Raw genomic sequence first — 19,978 nt, forward strand, 5'->3', positions numbered from 1 at the left:
CACCTGTGGCCAAAATTAATACAAGGCATCGGCTAATTCCTTCAAGCTTGGGCCCGGCTTCGTTGACTAGACCGCTGAAATAGTAATTCTTTAAGTTGTTTGACTATTCACATTATTTGATTATAATAGCTCTTTACTTCGCCTTACCTTGGCTTGTGAACAGACACAGAAGTGATAGGAGAGCCCAAATTGATGTCGTCATCGCAGTGGCAGGTGAGATCAGAAAATCTGGAACAGTACAGAAATTTCCAACTTCCACCGATTACATATCGTTCGAAATGCCCTAATAACTCGCTTTGCTCGATGAACTCGGTCAAAGTAGTAACGACGCGGTGAAGCAGTTACCAAATTGTCATTAATTTTCATGTAAGGAGTGAATATGAGTTTTGTCTCTGTGTATGTAAGTAATCAGAGGGAAATTCGTCCACTACTTCCTCCAGGCGATCAAGTAATACAAGCAATACGAATCGTATTCATGTACATTATTCAGGTGTAAAGTCAAACCGTTCACTCACGCGGGTGTCTTTTGGAATGTCACCAAATATTCTTATATGAATGCTTTATGTCCTTGCACCGCATTAGGCGTCATAATTCAATACAAATGTATTACATTGCAGTCATGCAAAACCAGAAGCCTCAAAGGCAAGGGCAGATCTAGGAAGGGTGCATGGGGTGATATGGGGGGGGGGGGCTTGTCTGGGAATGGGGTATTATTCTCTGGACACGCCCTCGCAAAACATGTATATAGGATGGCTATTTATGACCCCCTCCCGCTCAATTCTTGGCAGTATAATATTAAACTCCCTCATAGAAATGATGAGTGTTTTCTATTTTTTATTGACATTAGCTTGTCAGTTTTTTAAGGAATCGATGGGGGGGGGGGTGCGTCATTTAGACAAGTACATCATGCTTGTTAATCGAATTTCAAAAAGGAATTGTTAATCTTCCCTCGAACTCAAAGTATAGGTTTTCCCTAAAAAAAGATATTTCGTCGTGTTTTAATTGCAACCATCAACCATAGAAAATGCCTCTAAAAATATGACGCCATAATTCAAAGCGCCTCGTCTTTAGAAAAAAGGAGTTCCAAATACAAAAAGACAATGCAATAACAAGTTATAATCTAATGAAAATGAAAAAATATAGAAAAAATCTACAGATATGAACATTCCAACGTTGGGGAGGGGGCACTCACATATAAAATCTGCCCATTAATAGATTTTACAGAATATGATCATAAATACACGCCTCCCCCACTGGGTCTACGTCAGGCCTCAAGGCGTCATTGCAAAATTCCAAAGTTGTATCGAGTTTATTACGTTCAGTGTGCAAAAAAATCCCTAAAAAGCACCAAACATTTGGTGACAAAAGCTAGACACCCATGAATGAACAGCTCGTCATTTCTGTCTATCCGACGTAAATAAATACTGAACGTTTGAGGAAGTTGAACTTAGTTAACATGGTTAATATCGGTCAAAATTCAATAGAGACCGAAACACCGCATATCATTTGTATTTCAAAAAGTCTGGATAAGATACACAGCGATAGAAACTACAGAGGGAATTTTATCTTGCATGTTTTATTTCTCAACGAGATTTGAACATGATGATAATGAAGGGTTTCTGCAGAGATGCCGATTTTGTTAAATCTCTTTTCGCTGCCATTACTACGTCAGTGTGGGTTCTCCTATCAATTCTGTGTCTGTTTACAATTCAAGGTTAGTTTCAGCATGGACCTAGCAGGTCCATGGTTTCAAGAAAGTGACATTTGTACCAAGGACCTAGTAGGTCCATGTTTGTACATATAGGCCCCCTACAATTTCTCGTTTAATTATTTTCGGGGGTGCTTGTCGGGAATGTAGTCAATAATAAATACATGTAATGATATCTGCTTTATTGAGTGCTTGCCAGATCAGAACGGCGCTTCTGAGCACTAAACATAAATGCCATCACCCCGTTGTCGTTGCATTTTGACTTAACCGCCAAAAACGATTTATGCACAATCCCTATACATGTGGAATATTCCAGAAATGGACAGTAAATACTTAATTCCTAAAGTAAAGGCCCCTTCACACTCATTCCGAATAGGTTTGACCATGTTAACATTTTGAGTTGCATTCGAAGCGGAAAGACTATCAAACGGTGTTATAGGTACATTCTTAATTCTGAATGCATTCTAGCAACATCCGAAACATATTGAACTCATTGTGGAAGCTGACATGGGGGAGAAAAACTTGCCGAGCTGGTGGACGAGCACTGATTTCATTCCGGTTGATATTCTGCTTGATATCAAATAAGCCTAAGTGTGACGGCCAACGACAACGACGTTCACATCTGAGTTCTACCAGGTTCTCAATAGCCTACACCTTGGGAAATAGTGGTCAAGAGTGGGTTGATTCCTTGCTAAACGGCGTTATTGCCTCGGTGGGATATTTTTCCCGTAACAAAAAGGTTAGCAATTAATCGTACGCCTGATTTTTACGATTGATTGTACATTGTAGTCAATGCAATCGATCGTAAAAAATGCTCTACAATCATTGACAAGCATTGTGTTCCGGCCCCTGGACACAAGACCGTCTGATCTATGGGGATATATTGCGGGGGCGTCGTGGTCTAGTGGTCACGGCTCTTGTCTTTCAACCAGAGGGACATGAATTCGAATCCCAACCATGGCGTGTTTCCTTCCGGTAGAAAGTTACCCACATTGTGCTGCACTCGACAAAGATGTGTGAGGTGGATGGGTACCCGATGATTTATTCCTTGAACGGTTTACTGCCTACATGACGGCTCAGCTACAGCTGTAGTAATAATATGATAGCATACCAAGTTTTAAGCACCGTAGCGTACATAAGTTTGGAAATCCGAGTTTGGCCATTATTTCTCCCAGAGTGGCAAAAGGGCAACAAGGAAAATGGAAATAAGAGCAAATAAAAGAAAAGAAGGGTATAAGAAAGGATAATATAATGGGTCGTAAAACTGTCAAAAATAAAACCAAGTTCAAGTGTTTGACAATCTCGATTGTATTATTCTCTGAGTGTAACTTCGTGAAGGCGAACTGCCGAGACCCTTGCAGAGACCCTTGTGCTATTTCTTGAAAAACATTATTACGTATATGCACAAGCCTCCAAACCCCTCCCCAATTCTCTCTCTCTATACATACACTCGGCAAAAAAAGTTCTTGAAAACTTGAACAATCCTTGTATGTCAACATGACCAGACAATATTCCTCTTCCAGTATGACATGACATTTTCATGTGAACAGTCATACATGGGTGGTTAAATGCTTTAAACGAAAGCAATGTCAGTAAAAGAAAATTGCAAGAAATTGCTAATTATCATGGCCATGCTGTAGGCATACATTCAACAATATCAGCAGACTCTGGTTATCATTTGAATCGAATGCTTAGGGATGCATCATGAGATGCGAAATGAGATTGATCATTTGGACACTCAATTTCAAGATGAAGCTTTCCAACCAAGAGCGTGCAAGAGCAATAAGAATGTTGCAGTCTGGGAAGTTATTTAGACAAGTGACTCGATATTTCCAAGTTTCACCAACAACAATTTCAAGTTGAACCAGCGGTATTTGGCTATACTGATGAAGTTAGAGACCGCCCTAGGAGTGGTCAAACTAGGGCCGCCACCCCTGCAGAAGATATGAGGATAAGGATAATTTTCTTTTGCTTATGCCAAGATACTGAAATTTGACATTTTTTAATCACACTAACTTTGACTTAAAATTCCAGTGGAATAGTGATGCACCCAAGGTGGATAACTTTCTCTTCACTTTTAGAGTGGTATTTGACTATAAGTTTGCTTTTATCGTTTAATGGATATTTATGCTACACAAACGTTCACAACTGAAAGAAGGACTGATCGTTTTTCTTTCAATTTTCTTTTACTGACATTGCTATTGTTTAATGCCTGTAACCAGCCATGCACTGACTGATCCATTTCTAGCAATTTTCTTTTACTGGCATTGCTATTGTTTAAAGCATTTAACCACCCATGCATGACTATTCACATGAAAATGTCGTGTCATACTGGAAGAGGAATATTGTCTGGTCATGTTGACATACAATAATTTGCCCTTAATCAAATATCTATATGGAATATTTTAACTTTTATAAGTGTCCAAGAACTTTTTTGCCTAGTGTATATCTATATAAATTTGTTAATCTGGGCAACCTATCGCCAGAATAAAGGTGACTACCGTCCACATACATGATATCCGTCCGTAAAAAGTCAATCACACGCGCGCACACACACACACATCGCTCAGTTGTGTATACAAATGAATCACCTTTGTCATGTTTGTTGACGAACTCGTGTTTCGTGTTCCTCCCCAAAACATTCCCTCGCTTATTATGTCTATGGTTTTATTACAATTTCTAATCACTGTTTTTTTACTTATTCAAATGCAGGAAATGCGCAGATATGCAACACGCCAGAATGGTTGGTGTACGAAAATAAGGAGTATCTCTTCGCGCACTATGATGACAGCACCTACGACTACGCTCTGTTTTATTGCCAATCACAGGGTGCACACCTCCCAGTTGTCACGTCCCATCAACAAAATGTAATTTTGATTCATCTTCTTTCATCGTTCCTAAAGCTCGTCTAATTTTTTAAGGGTCGAGTATAATATTATATTCAGATATCACGAAAGGGTAGTGGCCAATGAATGTTTTTTTTTCTTCCGGTAAAATTCAATTGTGGCATAGTTTCAGCCGTTAAAGTCTAATTGCACAGAGATACGATCTTACGTATACGTAAGCTCCCGAAGGGAGCTAGAGAGGCAACTCTTTTTGCGCGTTTTTGATTTTCCATAGGTTTTGTACATAACAAACATGGCTGCCATTTATCCAATTTGAAGGTTGATTTTGGAAGGTCAATGTTTAATTCATGAGTAATGACGTCAAAATACGCACAATGCACTTGTATGATTGGATAAAACGCTAATGTTTTATTCATGTCTCATGCATTAAACATTTTTTTCCGTCCCACAATTCCCTACGATATCTGTGCGAAGTGTCGTTCTTTTTGATTCTGCGAAATTCAACTTTTTCAAATACAATAGCAAGTCTAATTATCTGTTTTTAGAATTGATGTTCGAAATCATGATTTCTGAGTGAACTTCAAAGGAGCAGAAAATCTTGGAGGAAACATTAATATCAATCTAATGACATTCCATAGGAATAAAAGTAAGTTAAGTTCAATTCCTTACTTTGATCCTAGTTGAAATTGTAGTGTGTTTGCTGGGGTTCGGCGTCGCATGCATGGCTTTACGTGCAGTTTACAACGCAAACCACAATTTCCATATTTCCATTTCTTTTTCCTGTCCTGATCCTAAATTAGTCTGAAATCTGACTGACATATTTTCTCAGAAAATAACATAGTTCTTCGTAGAACTAAGTTTGTTAATTGGGATGCTTCATGTCCGCCCTTATTAAATCTGTATTTCAGTTCTTATTGTCAAATATCAGGGGTAGATGTGGACTTGTTTAACGGCAAAGCTGCATCAAATTAAGCCAAATACGGTACCGTACCATATAGCCAGAGCGGGATGCGGACTTTGATATCGCCGGTGCCAGCCGGCTGCGAAATTGCCGATGTAGGCTAGGTCATTAGGTGTTGGAAATTAATTGTCAAACAAGCTTGAGTTGAAATTTGAAGTTATAGGCCATGGGCCTAGTACTGATTTTTCGACACCGCTATTTCAATATAATTATCTGCATTTAAAATGAAACGAAATTAAATCTAAATAAACTGAATCTGTTTGGAATGATATTGGTAGATTTTGCCATGCTCATGGAATGATTTGAGACAGATATTAACGTTTTTCTTTTTTTAAATAAAAGTAAGGCCCTAGGATAGGTCTAACTTGAACATAGATTTAAAAAAATAAAATTCTAGATCTGTCTGGTTTGACTTTTTTTCTACAAAGATTTAAGTTAACTTTATTTTAGTTCCTGGCTGGACCATTGGACTAAAATATAATTAGCCTAGCAACGGAGTTTAATGATTCTTTTTTTTTTTGGGGGGGGCAACATTTATTTGTCAGGGTTCAAACTGCTCAATTGTTTTTTGGAAAGGTTGAGAAAATATATAGTGCCCTATTTTGAATTGTTTAAGTATAAGGCTAAGCAGAGAGAGCAGCTGATCCAATTGATTTATCTTTATTGTCCTCACTTGATATTTGTGGTGAAAGGCAAAGGGTCATTTAAACCTGCCAGCAAGTGAGCTAAACCTTTTTTAAAATAAAAATCAAACTTAAAGAGGAACTCACTTAATGTAGAGATTCAAATCAGACATGTTTATAGACGAGTGCAAAAAAATTAACGATTGTCTCGCACTGATGAATGAGCGAGAGCCATATCATTACACAAACGATAATTATCCTACATCTGTCAAAGCTGGCTTGGTGTATATATATATTGAAGATTGACAAAAGACCTCACTATAGTAGGCCGCGTATGCTTGAACCATTTAGTTTTTGGTCAAGACCTGCTTTTTTTGGTGTTGGGAATTTTGAAAGCTGGAACTCTGAAAAAATTGTTTTAAGAGAGGAATTTTGTTTATCACTTTTGAAATGTTTAACTGTAAAGTATTGTATGTATATTGAATTGCAGATCCAATGGGTTCCAGTTCTTAGCAGTCCCAGCCTAGTCAGAAGTACAAAGTCAAATACCATTTGCACATCACCAAGAGGTACAATCTGATGAGTAACAGGATATCTGATCTAAAAGCTTGCCAGGTATGCTTGTTTTCATAAAAATATAAAAAAAACTATTTTTTTCTGAATCATGTTATCCCATAAAGTAAAGCTCCATGATGAGATAATGTTCTTTTGGATTCAAATTCACCAGTATTTCCATTATCATCAATGCATACTTCTTGTCCATGTCTCTTAGCTATATTAATCATACATAAATTCACTTTAAAACTCAGTTACTCTGAAGACAGAAATAAAAGGACAAAATATTGAGATTAATCTTTCGATATATATATTTGAATGGGTTTTCACACTTAATAAAAAAAAGTTATATGAATAATGATCTATAATAGTGATCTATGATTTTTATCTGGCAACATAAGTTACTACATGTGCATTTTCTAAATAATATTGCATGGAAGAGTAGGGGCTCATAAAAAGTTTAAAACTTCTAAATAAACTGGACTAGATGAGTAAGAATAATTTATATCAGCAGCTCATTTTGTTCCTTTCTCTTTTTGTTTACTATGCAGGTTTCACAAGCAGTTTGAGTATCACCAGGGCAGATCAAGAAGAAATATGAAGGCCAGGTTCATAACAAGCAGTTTCTTCATTGCAATTACAGATTTAAAAACTTGAATGAATTTAAATAAATGTGTCAATACATATTGAATGCTGCTTAAACTACACATCTGTTGAAAAAAAAATAATTGGAGTATAAATATTTAGGTCCATAGGTTTCACACAAGATTAAAATATTTTTCCAAAGGGCACACTTATCCCCCCCCCCCCCTTATCAATGTTCTAATCATCTACATGTAGTACTTATACTGGTAGTGAAAGCACTTTGAATAATATTAGTAGTTTGAAAGGGATAGGTTGTATTCTGGTTATCTAAACAATGCAGAATGGACCTTTACTGAGGTCTGGGCTATGTAACATACATGCCTACAGACATATAAAGGTGATAAGAAATAATGGATTTTCATTGAAAAAATGTGCATAATAAAAACAATGTGACAGAACAAAGGGCGAAGAAATCACTCTCAGTCCAGGACCCCAATTCATTAAAGGGGAAGTTCACCCTGAAGAAAACTTTGTTGTAAAAATAGCAGAAAAATTAGTAAAAAAACATTGGTGAAGGTTTCAGGAAAATCCGTTAAAAAGTAAGAAAGTTATTAGAGTTCAAAGCTTTGGATTTGTGACGTCATAGTAGACGAGCAGCTGCCCCATGTGTTATGTAATATAAAATGTATGAATTTCAAATTTTGTATGGTTCCTGATGACCTAATTTTGTTTTCTATTCATGATCGGGTATGAAATGATTTGTCAATTGATACACAAAAGGTAGAGTGAAAACCATTTTCAATTTTCTGAGAAAATTACATTTATTTGATTTTTTACCATTCGCTATGTATGAATGCTGCTCGCATATGACGTCACAAATCAAATAATTGAAATTCTAATATCTTTTAATTATTTGATGAATTTTTCTCAAACCTTTGGCAATATTTTTTATTCTATTTTTTCTACAGTTTTTACAATAAACTTTTTGTCAGGGTAAACCTCCCCTTTAAGACTAACTACTATTCTAACTTTGAAATTCTGGTAATTACTATGGAAACATTAAAGCAACAGATCAAAATTGGGGTTCCCATGCTAGTTGCTAGTTACATTTGGGGCCAATTTACCATAATTGAAGTCTTTATGAAACAAGAACCTCTATGTATTGCTGGACATTAAGCTGTTGAATTCATTTTCTGGGGAAGTGAAAAGTTGTACTATTTTTTTTCGTTTTTAATCTCTTTGTTTTTGTAACACTGTATTGTCGATGTCCCATATAATGAACTAGATTAGCTCTGAAAATAAAAGAATTTGTTGGAAATAGAACACAGCTCTAGCAGCACTTCCCAACAATAGACAATAAGCAACTTTGTTACTGATTTTCTAATGTGCAGATTTGGGAAGGCACTCTTTAGAGAAATGTGGCAATGTGCTCCCCTTTTTTATGAAGTGTCCCCGATTAGATTAGCAGGCTATTTCTTGTCAGCAAATGCTAAAATAATGATTTGATATTTGAGTAACTGACTTTGAGAGGTATATCGATAATCTTTTTATTAATGGCATCCTTGATGCCCCCCTTATATAAGTGAATATACATACTTATTTTTTTTCTATTTTTTTTCTCTAGATTTTACCAAAAAAATACACCCCGTCTCTTGTAATATCCTTGCAATTTCTTTTGCACTCATTATAGGCATTTTGCTGATGTAATTTGATGCTTTGGTGAGAAAAAAGAGAAAAAATATTTTTATCATGTATTCAAAAATTTATTAATTAATAAACATTTTAATTTGAAATATTACTTTCTAATCTTGATATTCGTGATTTAATTAATCCACCAATTTATATTCCGTGAAAGATATGTGATGATGATGTTATTGCTACCAAACTGTGTTGTGATGAAATGGCACTGAAGATTACTTCTATATGACTGGAATATGATAGTGCTACTGATTGATTGATTGATTCTGTATGTCGGGTATCCATGGGTATAATACTAGTACAACAGGTATTTAGTATCAAAATAACATGCGTGGCAAGATAGCCCATAAAAGCCATTGCAACATGGCATACTGTGACATTCAGGTGCAGCCGAATTAAAGACATGAATGAGTTTGATTTAAAAGTGGGATAGGAATTAAAATGAAATGAGAATAATTGTTTGCTCACATGATTATGTGGAATGTGTGTGTGTGGAAGAGAGAGAGGGGGGGGGGGGTGGAATCGATAGAGAAATATAGGGGGTGGGCAGGTACAAAATTTTTATTTTATTTGGAAGTGACCTTTAAGAAAGCCTTGATGAGAGCAAATACATGGGGGGGGGGGTACTGGGCTCTCTTTTGCTCCCATCCCAAACTCAGACTTTAAAAAAAAAATCTTCATAAGATTTGCACCAGATTGTTCATTTCAATTTCAAAATAAAGACAAAATGACCTGATTGCTCTCTTGCTCAGATTTTTCTCATCATTTTAAGTATTTACCCCACCCCCCAAAAAAAATTAATAATAAGCAAATATTTGTGGCTATTCATGATGTGTAATGAAAATAATGGGCAGTGATGAACACCAATAGAGCAAGCAGATCCCTTAAGTTCAATCCTACTAATGAATCTCTTGTAAGCTTCCAAAATGTCTTCCAGGGAAATATCTAGCAAATAAATAAGGGAATTAATTGATGTAGTAATAATCGCGAAAGAATAAAAAATATGTAAACAAGAAAAGATGAATAAACAACTGAATACCTTGAGGGGGGTGAACGGGGGAATGATCAATGACATGAATTTACCAAAGACGCAGCTCTATGAATACATTTCATATTCAATCACGTCGCGTATTATGCTAATTTGTGACAATTTGCTTATTTGCATATTTTTACGCTGTGCGCGCAGGCCAATTTATGACCACGCCTCTGTTTCGCTGGTGTGCCATGAAGTTGCGGTGTCCATAGCCTTGTACGCGAAAAATGGGAGCAGTGTGCACTTTTGACCTTCCAAAATTTCCCCATGTCTGACCGGATGCAGAAGCGGAGTTTCCACCCCCTGTCTAATTGTGGATATAGCGCCCTTTATCGGTAATGTATTTAGTGGGGTTTTTTTTTAAGAGAGAAACTTTAAGCACTACCTTTCCAAATTTAATAATTGGATATGAGAGAGAGAGCTACAGACAGAGATTATATCCTGAAACTGTCCAGTCAACAAATTATTGCTCTTGGAAAAGAAACAAAGACAAGTTCAATGCAATTCTTACCAAAAAGTTGCAGCGCTGCCCAATTTAACGCTTGCTTTGCAAATTGAGTATAATTTTGGTTCCTCGGCCCAACCCCATCCCTAGAACTGTTGTGTTAACACCTAGATAACAGAGTGAATATGGTTAGAAGGACAAACAAGTACTGAGAACTTCGTATGTGATAGCGTTTCTAAATAAAAGCAGTTTAGCTTGAGCTAATCATTACACACTAAAAAATCACCATTGTAAATGCGGTCCTTCATTGATAATTTCTTTCAAGTTATTTCCCGGCATACTTTTTATCATTTGACTCAAACTTTTTTGTTTGCTTTTACGGTCCCTATACCAGATTTTGCTAAAAAGACATCCTATCGAAATATCGTTACAATGAATACAAATATTGAAATATTTTCTCTCTTTTTAAGTATGAAATTAATATGAATTACGGGTTGTTGCAAATTTGAGGAGGAATGGAAGATTAAATTTGACCTCGTGAAAGCTGTGTACGTCTTAGGGTTAAAGGGGAAGTTCACCCTGAAGAAAACTTTGTTGTAAAAATAGTAGAAAAAATAGTAAAATATATTGGTGAAGGTTTGAGGAAAATCTGTTAATGAGTAAGAAAGTTATTAGAGTTCAAAATTTGGGATTTGTGACGTCATAAACGAGCAGCTGCCCCATGTGGTATGTAATATAAAATGTATGAATTTCAAATTTTGTATGGTTCCTGACGACTTAATTTTGTTTTCTTTTCATGATCGGGTGTGAAATGATTTCTCTATTGATATACAAAAGTTACAGTGAAAACCATTTTCAATTTTCTGAGAAAATGACATTTCATTGATTTTTTACCATTCGCTATGTAGGAATGCTGCTCGCATATGACGTCACAAATCAAATAATTGAAATTCTAATAACTTTTTAATTATTTGATGAATTTTTCTCAAACCTTCGGCAATATTTTTTATTATTTTTTTCTGCTATTTTTACAATAAACTTTTTGTCAGGGTGAACTTCCCCTTTAATGAACCTATTCATTCAAAAGGAAACGAACCGACAGCCTTAAAGGGATGGTCCGGGCTGAAAGTATTTATAGTTTAATAAATACAGTACAATTCACTGAGCTTTTGTGAAAAAAGTCGTCATAAATATTCATTAGGTGGGCTGATGATGTCAAATATCCACTTGATATTTTGTATTTTATTATATGAAATTAGGTTTATTCAATCTTTTTCCCCCAAGAACTAGAAATATCGGATTGACAACTGATTTAGTGCATTAGATATTCATTGCTGCAACTTATTCCATTATAAGGGAGGCATATTATTCACACAAGTATGAAATAATGAAAAATATGATTTTATGTAATAGCATAAGAAAACGGAAAGTGGAGATGTGACATCATCAGCCCACCTAATATTCATGACGACTGTTGTCACAAAATTTTGCTAAATTTCAAATTTCAATAACTCTATTATTTATTATCCGATTTTGATGAAATTGTCGGCATTTGGCTCAGTGAATTCTACTCTATGTATTAAAGATATAAATATTTTCAGCCCCCACCATCCGTTTAATAGCGCCACCTCACATGCCTCAGGTCCTCAACTACTCACATCTGGGCATCGTAACACAAAGGTTTGCAAATATGAAAGAACCGCACTAATTGGTTCCTGGTCAGTATTTTGAACCAAATGCGCGTGTAACATTGATATTGATTGGTCAGTTCATTTAGCGATTGATCGCTAATCTTTGTGTTACGGAGTCCAGACCAGCATAATGCAACTTTCTGAGCTGTGAAGTTTTGTTATATAGGGCCTTTTCACACGTGAATCTTGACCAAATGATGATCGCAATTGTAATCGTGAGTGTAATCATGTTCTAGTTTGGTTTCACACGTGCTAAATATTCGTCAATAGCATTATTTTTCACTGGAATCGTCATTCAAATTACGATTTGTTTTACCGTGTGAAAGAGCGGGTCAGGCCCACTTAAATAATAAAACACGAATTCACCTCTGAATACATTCATACTACGCTAATTATGTGACCAGGTAGCAAACAAGACTAATTCCTCACATTTTAGTTTTCCTGTATAACAGTTATCGGCTATTTCATTCTCTACTGATGGTTATCTCAACATGAATACTTTTAAAGACTAGCTGTTAATAACACATATACCGCTCTTTCACACTGTAAAAAGGTTTTAAGAAATCGTAATTTGAATGATGATTCCAGTGAAAAATAAGGCTAATGGCAAATATTTAGCACGTGTGAAACCAAATGAGAACATGTTTAGAATCACAAACGCCAATCACAGTCACGATTACAAGAGCAATCATCATTACAGTGATGATTCAAGATTTACGTGTGAAAAGGCCATGAGTATGAGGGACCAACAAAGTGTTGGTCGGTTTGCTCCCACTTTTATAGCGTATTATCGCTTTTACATTTTGATAGGCATTCTTGAATACTTTTACCAACAAATTGTCTGTGTTCACCTACTGGATTGGCCTGAATGATATGGATAATGATGGCATCTTCACGTGGGTTAATAACGTCGACCTGCAAGAATCAGGGTAAGTCACAAAGCATTTTCATATATGAGTCAATTAGCAGCATGCCATGCTCGGAGTCCACTGGCCGGCGCACCTACTGGCGTCAACCAGCGCCGCGGCGCTAGTTGACGCCAGTAGGTGCCAGTTCGCGCCAATAAGCCTGTTCACGATTGTAAACTGCGCACGAGCATAAACCATAAAGGTGGCTTTCAAATTCACTGAAATAGACATTTGCGATTTGATGATTTTTTTATGTATTCCTATTCATTTATCACATCCAAGCTGAAGAGTACTAAATAGAGCCTTCATAATCACTGGTATTTGACAGTAGAGTAAACAATAGTCAAATGTGGAAAAGGCAGACAATAAAACAGATTTCCAAACTTTATCCCTGATGTACTATTCTAGTCACCTGGCCTGTACAATGCTTTTTGTTCTTAGAATTTGAATACTCTACCGGTAAAGCTTACGCAACATCTACATTTGAAAATGATAGTGCTTATCCGAATGAAAAATCACAAAAGGTAATTTGAGAAAAGTTGATCATGAGCTAACCGTGAACTGGCTTATGCAAAGAGGCGCCGACCTTCTGACCGCAAACATTTAGGTCTATTCCACTTTAGACCATTATGGATATGAGACAAAATTGAAATTGGACTACATGGATACAAGACATTATTACTATTGGGCCAGCCGGTCAATGGACGAACTATTTCAGACGTAATGTTTTTGGACAGAAGCACAATGGACGAGGTGGCTTAGAGATTGAGTGTTTTTTAGACAAAATTAGGTGTAGACATGGTCATTGGACGAAACGCTCGATTGACAATAGTGTTCCATTTTGTCATTAAACAAAATGATTGATTGGCAGGTGAGGGCGAATATGGTGAATATTTGACCATTTGGACATTGGACGAAATTCTCTTTGGGTACAATGCAAACTGTTAATGGACAAAACGGTTAATTGGGAACTTGAATATAGGAATTTGTGGTCATTCGACGGAATTTTCGATAAACAGAATATTATGCGAATTGACCAAAAGATGTTAAACGACGTTGGAATTGGATCAAATGGCATTGGACCAATTTTCAACCGTCAACCAGCTGGCAATCCGAATCTCAATTCTTTGCGAAAACGTTCAATCGAAGATAATTTTGCATAAGTTATCAACGTCAATTTCGTTTAAAAGCTCATTTGAAAATCATGGTTTAAGTAGTCATTTTGTTATTGCAAAATGTTTAATGGAACCGCGGTCCCTGATAAATTCATACCAACCTTTTCTTCTTCTTTATCTTTAAAAGGTATACAAACTTTGTGTCACTACCACAACAAGGAAATTGCATCAAAATATCACCGAACCATTCTGGACAGTGGTTTGATAGCGATTGTGCTTCCCAGTCGAGCTTCATTTGTCAACGTCCTGCGGGTAATCTGTAATTAAAAGTTGCCAATTTGACATTTTCGTGCAATCTTGCTGATCTTTAAGGGAAATCTAATGCTGGTAGCAATAAATGGCTTATTTTTTTGTCATCATCTTTATGGAAGGGGAAATATAAAATAATCCAAATTGAGAAAGTTTGAAAGAAAGCAGACAAGGAATAAGATGATAACTATGTGTGTTTAAAAATTGCCAAAGTCTGTAAATTTCAGATTGGCAACTTGGAGAATAGAAGATTGTTACGACATGTACGAGTGGCAAGAACAATTTTTCTATTTGTGATGTACTTAATAAACTGGGCTGTAAGACTTTCTTCTGAGCCCCTATTCCTGGGCCATAATAAACCAAATACACAACATTATGAGTATAACGCTTATAAACCAATGTCACCGTGATAGAAATAACACGTTAGTCTGTATTAAATAAAATGAGGGAGTTGTAGAGCTACCCTTCATGCAATCACAAATTATGTGGAAGATCCGATGGAAGTCCTTTTTGAAGGTTTGGTGTTTAGTCATTATTCACACGAGTATTGGCATAGGGTAGTGATACACGACTGAATCCGGCGTCGGAGTAGTCCAGATTAGACCTTGTTGTTTGGAAGTGCCCTTTCCCAAAAGCTAACATAGAGGGCACATGTCTCCCAATCTCTAATCAGCGCCAATCTACTCATCTTGATTGGCGCTGATTAGAGATTGGGAGACATGTGCCCTATATGTTAGCTTTTGGGAAAGGGCACTTCCAAACAACAAGGTCCAATCTGGACTAGCGTCGGAGAAGCCGCGGACTGACGCCGGCTAGGACTGAGACCCCCTCTGTATTTGAGGTTTGAAGGTGGATTTACACCGGCTTCAGTCATGCTATTGGTATGTGTGTCACCACAACTTGAATTCAGGCCGGCTTGACCACTGAACTAGAAATAGCAAACAATAGTTATAGCTCAAGCAATAGAAAGTCAAATCATGTGAATGTAAAGCTGACTTAGTGTCGACAAACAATTGCATTGCTTGCCTCGGATCGTGTGATGGGTATAATAACCTCGAAGCAGCTTCAAATTGAAGGCGTGAAGGCAGTCTCAAAGCAGGGGTCGTAGGCAGCTGGCATACCCGACGCATGCGTATCAGGGCCAATAGACTGAAATAGCTTTATAATTTGCAGATTCTCGCTGTTCTTGGCACCAGCTCGGGCAATACTTTTATCGCTTCATGGGGGAATTGACCACTTTTGATGAAGCCGAAACGAAGTGCATCAACCTTGGTGGAAGATTGGCAATTATCAGCTCGTCGGAAATTAATGTAAGCATGGACCTAGCTATTCTGGATTTTTGTCGTTTTGTTGATTAAAGTTGTGGTTGCCTCTGACAAAAAAAATGTTGTTTCAACATACCGATCTAGACCAGCTCTTCTCAACCAGTTGGCTGCGAAACAATCTCAGGTGGGCCGCGATAAGCTCTAGAGAGAGAAAAAAGTAGGGGAAAAACTGCACATACGCATACCTGTCGGAACATGTTAAAATGTTTTGTCCGATCGGTCTGAGGTAGTCCAGTACATTTTATTTAAGGCACTTGCCATCTTAAAACGAAACTCGAATTTAGGTTTCATTTTATTTCCCATCGTTTTGTCGCATTGGAGACACAGAAAAAAAAATCGCGTCGAAATCCAAAACCCGAGTGATTTCGCACGCGCACGCGACCCGACTGATTAGTATAAGCCGGTCTAAGTGGGTCAAACAAAACGAAAGTACATTATTTTAGTATCAAGCATGCACATGCAAACTATTCTACATGATGTTTTCGATCTAACCTTGATGTAAACCTCATGTGCATATGCACATTGTGTATGTAGTTGATATTCTCCCATACACCGGACATCTGCGATGCAGATTAGTTCTCAAACTGTTTCGAATGTGCTTCAGAGCTTTGTGTTCAAATTACTTGACACATTTTTTCATCAAAATTGAATTTTTCTTAAAATTTTGCGATTTTGGTAGGTGGACCTCGAAAACAATACGAGAGTCAAAGTGGTCCTCGAGTAAAAAAAAAAAAAAAGTTGAGAATCGCTGTTCTAGACAAGCCCTATTCATTTGTTTGATCCCACGGGTCCGCCACTAATACAAAAAAGGCAAAAGAAATACTGTTATTTTATACTTCAGAAAACATAGTGACAAATCATTTTTGCAATAGTACCAAGACATTTAGAGTGTATATTTGAATGCTGGTCAAGCTTGTTCTGATTAAAAGATAGTACCTTGCAGAATTAAGATCTGACTGGATCTTCATTTTAAATGATGGCACTTAGCAAGTTAAAATCAAATTATCAACGAATCATATTTTGATTATTCAGTAGATGAATGTGAGCTATATTCTGTACAGTGCACAAGTCTGAATTAATTTGAAACTGACTTACGGGGGGGGGGGCACAAAATGCCTGGCATATCTTTTGATTGAATATTGTGATAATTTGTCTCACAGATGTTCCTTACAGAGGTTGTATCACCAGCCCTTTCAACTGCTCATTGTTACTGGTTTGGGCTGAGTCAAAGCTCAGACAGCGACCAATTTACCTGGAGCGATGGTACTCAACTAAGGCGAGTATAACATTTTTTTTCAATCTACATTATGTGGTCCAAACAAACAATACTGTATTGTTCCAGAAGTTATGGCAATATATCGCCACTAGTTTATTTTCTTGTAAAATTAATAGTCAGTGGAAAATTCTTCCGGAAACAATAATTTTACTCGTGTTATAAATTCTGATAGAATTCAAATTCTAACATATTCCGATTAATTTTGGCGAATAAATTGCCCATACCTCGATGTTCGTTTATCCGAAAACGAAAAAGGGTCCGTTAATCCGAACATTTGTGGCGTAATTCCGAAGGTTTCATTAATTCGAAAAGGAAATGAGAGTCGTAATTTCGAAGGTTCGTTAGTCTCAAAACGAAATGAGGTTCGTAATTCCGAAGGTTCGTTAGTCTGAAAACGAAATGAGGTTCGTAATTCCGAAGGTTCGTTAGTCCAAAAACGAAATTAACAACGAACCTCATTTCGTTTTCGGATAAACGATCCTTCGGAACAACGAAACTTATTTCGTTTTCGGATTAGCGAACCTTCGGAACAACGAACCTCATTTCGTTTTCGGATTGTCGAACCGTCGGAACAACGAACCTTATTTCGCTTTCGGATTAACGAACCTTCGGAATATTCGAACCTTCGGAATAACGAATTATGAGCTTCGGAATTACGAATGTATACGGGAGCGAACGTGCCTTACGGGCAGAAAAATTATTTTCTCTTGTTCATCGCAAAATGTACAACTTATGTTGAAGTATGAAAGGTATATTTCGGTAAGCAAATATCACACCTTTCTAACAAAAACACATACGAATTGCATTCATGAGTGTTTGTAGAAAAAACAAGAAATTTGCTTCTACAAAATGGCCCCGAAATGGACGATTCGCCGTAATTTTCTGGAATTTCGAGCGCATGGCCTCTCGCCAAGATATGTTGCTACTTTTGAGTACGTTCACATTACACCATCAACAAAACTTATATCCAATCAGAGCAAAGGGGGAAAGTCACGTAGTGACTATATAGGGTGAATTACATGTAGCCCGGCACTCCTCTATCTTCTACCCCCCCCCAAAAAAAAAAAAATGATACCATAAGTCTTCACGCGTCGAAAATCAGTAGGTAGGTCTATCTATTGCAGTGATATAAATTTGGACTTGTAAGGCAATGTTACATTAAATGAAATAATCCAGATGCCAATGGTGTCAAAATCCTAGATGAGCTCGCAAACATACTTGCTAATCCATTTTCAATGAAACTGACTTGTGAATTGATACTAAAACGTGCTTATTAAACAATATAATGTAAATTACTGAAAAGGTGCGTTGTTAGTGCAAGGTACCCTTATAGGATTATGACATCATATTGAAATCTGGTGTCATTCACTACAGTTATGCCGTAATTTGGCACAAATCAAAATTTACATCGCTGCAAAGAATACCTCCTGGTCATCCAAGCAGTGGCGTATCTAGCGGGCACAATGGGGGCTCGTGCCCCGGGCGCCACTTTCAGGTGGCGCAAAAAATGGGAGAGGAGGCGCAAATAAAAAAGAATTAAGAGAAAATACGAAGCAATAAGGCGCGGAAAAGGAATATCGCTGAGGCTGATAATACCCCGTCCTATTTGTTATTACCATAGTAAATCAGTTTCCAACACATTTATAAAATGAGTCTTGCTTGTATTTACCAAGGGATTTATATTCGTGCCAACTTTTGATTAGCGATATACTTATTCTCTTCAAGAATTTCAACAAACATTTTATATAAAAGATTCCTTTTCAAAACGCAAATGTAATAATTTTTCATCTGTAGCTGCGGGTTTAAATTTTGATGCGTCATTCTTCACATATTCTTCTTGTTTTTTTTTCACACGGTATACAATGATCGAGAGAGATTTTTTTTGTGAGAATCAAAGCGAGTCTTAAGAATACGATGGATTCTGACGAGGAGGATTTCAGCGTCTTGCTTCTTTGATTGGTTTTGTTTGGTTGGTGAATGGATCTCGAAATGCTGCCTCCTTGGTTTGTCATCCATCTCTGTTACATTACTTTTAAGGATTCATACCTAGAGGGGCTTAACAAATATTTTTGCTTTTAATCTTTTTCAAATCAATTTGTCAACCTCTTTCACTTGATCTTTAGTAGTTATTTTGGAGGAATTTCAAAAGCGAAGCGACTAAGCTGTTAATAACGCATACATTCGTAATTCCGAAGCTTCGTTATTCCGACGGTTCGGATATTCCGAAGGTTCGTTATTCCATAGGTTCGTATTTCCGAAGGTTCGTAATTCCGAAGGTTCGTTAGTCCGAAAACGAAGTGAAGTTCGTAATCCCAAAGGTTCGTTAATCCGAAAACGAAGTGAGGTTCGTAATTCCGAAGGTTCGTTAGTCCGAAAACGAAATGATTAACGAACCTTATTTCATTTTTGGACTAACGAACCTTATTTCGTTTTCGAATTATCGAATCTTCGGAATAACGCCGCAAATGTTCGGATTAACGAACACTTTTACGTTTTCGGATTAACGAACATCGAGTTATAGGCAATTTACGTGTTTCGGAACTACGAACCTTCGGAATTACGAAGTGTAACCGTAAAGGGGGGAGCCACACTTAGCAAGCTTTGCTTTTTAGTGGACCCCCCTCATTTCCATTTATGCTCAATATTATACTGTGTTTTTTTTGTTTTACGAAGTAAAAATGCTCGTCTGTAAAATTGTTATAGATTTGTATTACTTTATATTACTTTGTATTATGTTTTGAATGGAAATGGAATAAAGAATTGAATGGAATTGAGTGCGCTCTCGCATTTTATAAAGTGAAATAAAAAGGTTTCCTGCATAGTTTTTGTGATTTTGTAAGTCACACCCCCCCCCCCCCCCATGAATGATGATCAGTTATCACAACAACTTATATAACCAA

At 36.9% G+C, this 19,978-nt stretch overlaps 1 protein-coding gene across 1 annotated transcript; it reads left to right on the top strand.

Moving 5' to 3' along the window:
* The first annotated feature begins 1,481 nt into the window (after window positions 1-1,481).
* On the top strand, window positions 1,482-17,354 carry LOC121405731 (snaclec agglucetin subunit beta-1-like). Its single transcript, XM_041596675.1, has 6 exons — window positions 1,482-1,714; window positions 4,421-4,575; window positions 12,956-13,074; window positions 14,356-14,480; window positions 15,651-15,787; window positions 16,963-17,354. Exons 1-6 carry the CDS (start codon window positions 1,600-1,602, stop codon window positions 17,086-17,088), a joined length of 777 nt encoding a protein of 258 aa, XP_041452609.1. The 5' UTR covers window positions 1,482-1,599; the 3' UTR covers window positions 17,089-17,354.
* Window positions 17,355-19,978: the final 2,624 nt, after the last annotated feature.

Source organism: Lytechinus variegatus, chromosome 19 (genome assembly GCF_018143015.1).
Source record: "Lytechinus variegatus isolate NC3 chromosome 19, Lvar_3.0, whole genome shotgun sequence".
Classification (NCBI taxonomy): Eukaryota; Metazoa; Echinodermata; class Echinoidea; order Temnopleuroida; family Toxopneustidae; genus Lytechinus; species Lytechinus variegatus.

What these genes read in the sequence shown, in the direction of transcription:
- LOC121405731 (XM_041596675.1), top strand. Translation starts at nt 1,600, where the DNA reads ATGATGATAATGAAGGGTTTCTGCAGAGATGCCGATTTTGTTAAATCT. An exon ending in GTGTCTGTTTACAATTCAAG is followed by an intron (nt 1,715 to 4,420) that starts GTTAGTTTCAGC and finishes ATTCAAATGCAG; the next exon opens with GAAATGCGCAGATATGCAAC. An exon ending in TCAGCTCGTCGGAAATTAAT is followed by an intron (nt 15,788 to 16,962) that starts GTAAGCATGGAC and finishes TTTGTCTCACAG; the next exon opens with ATGTTCCTTACAGAGGTTGT.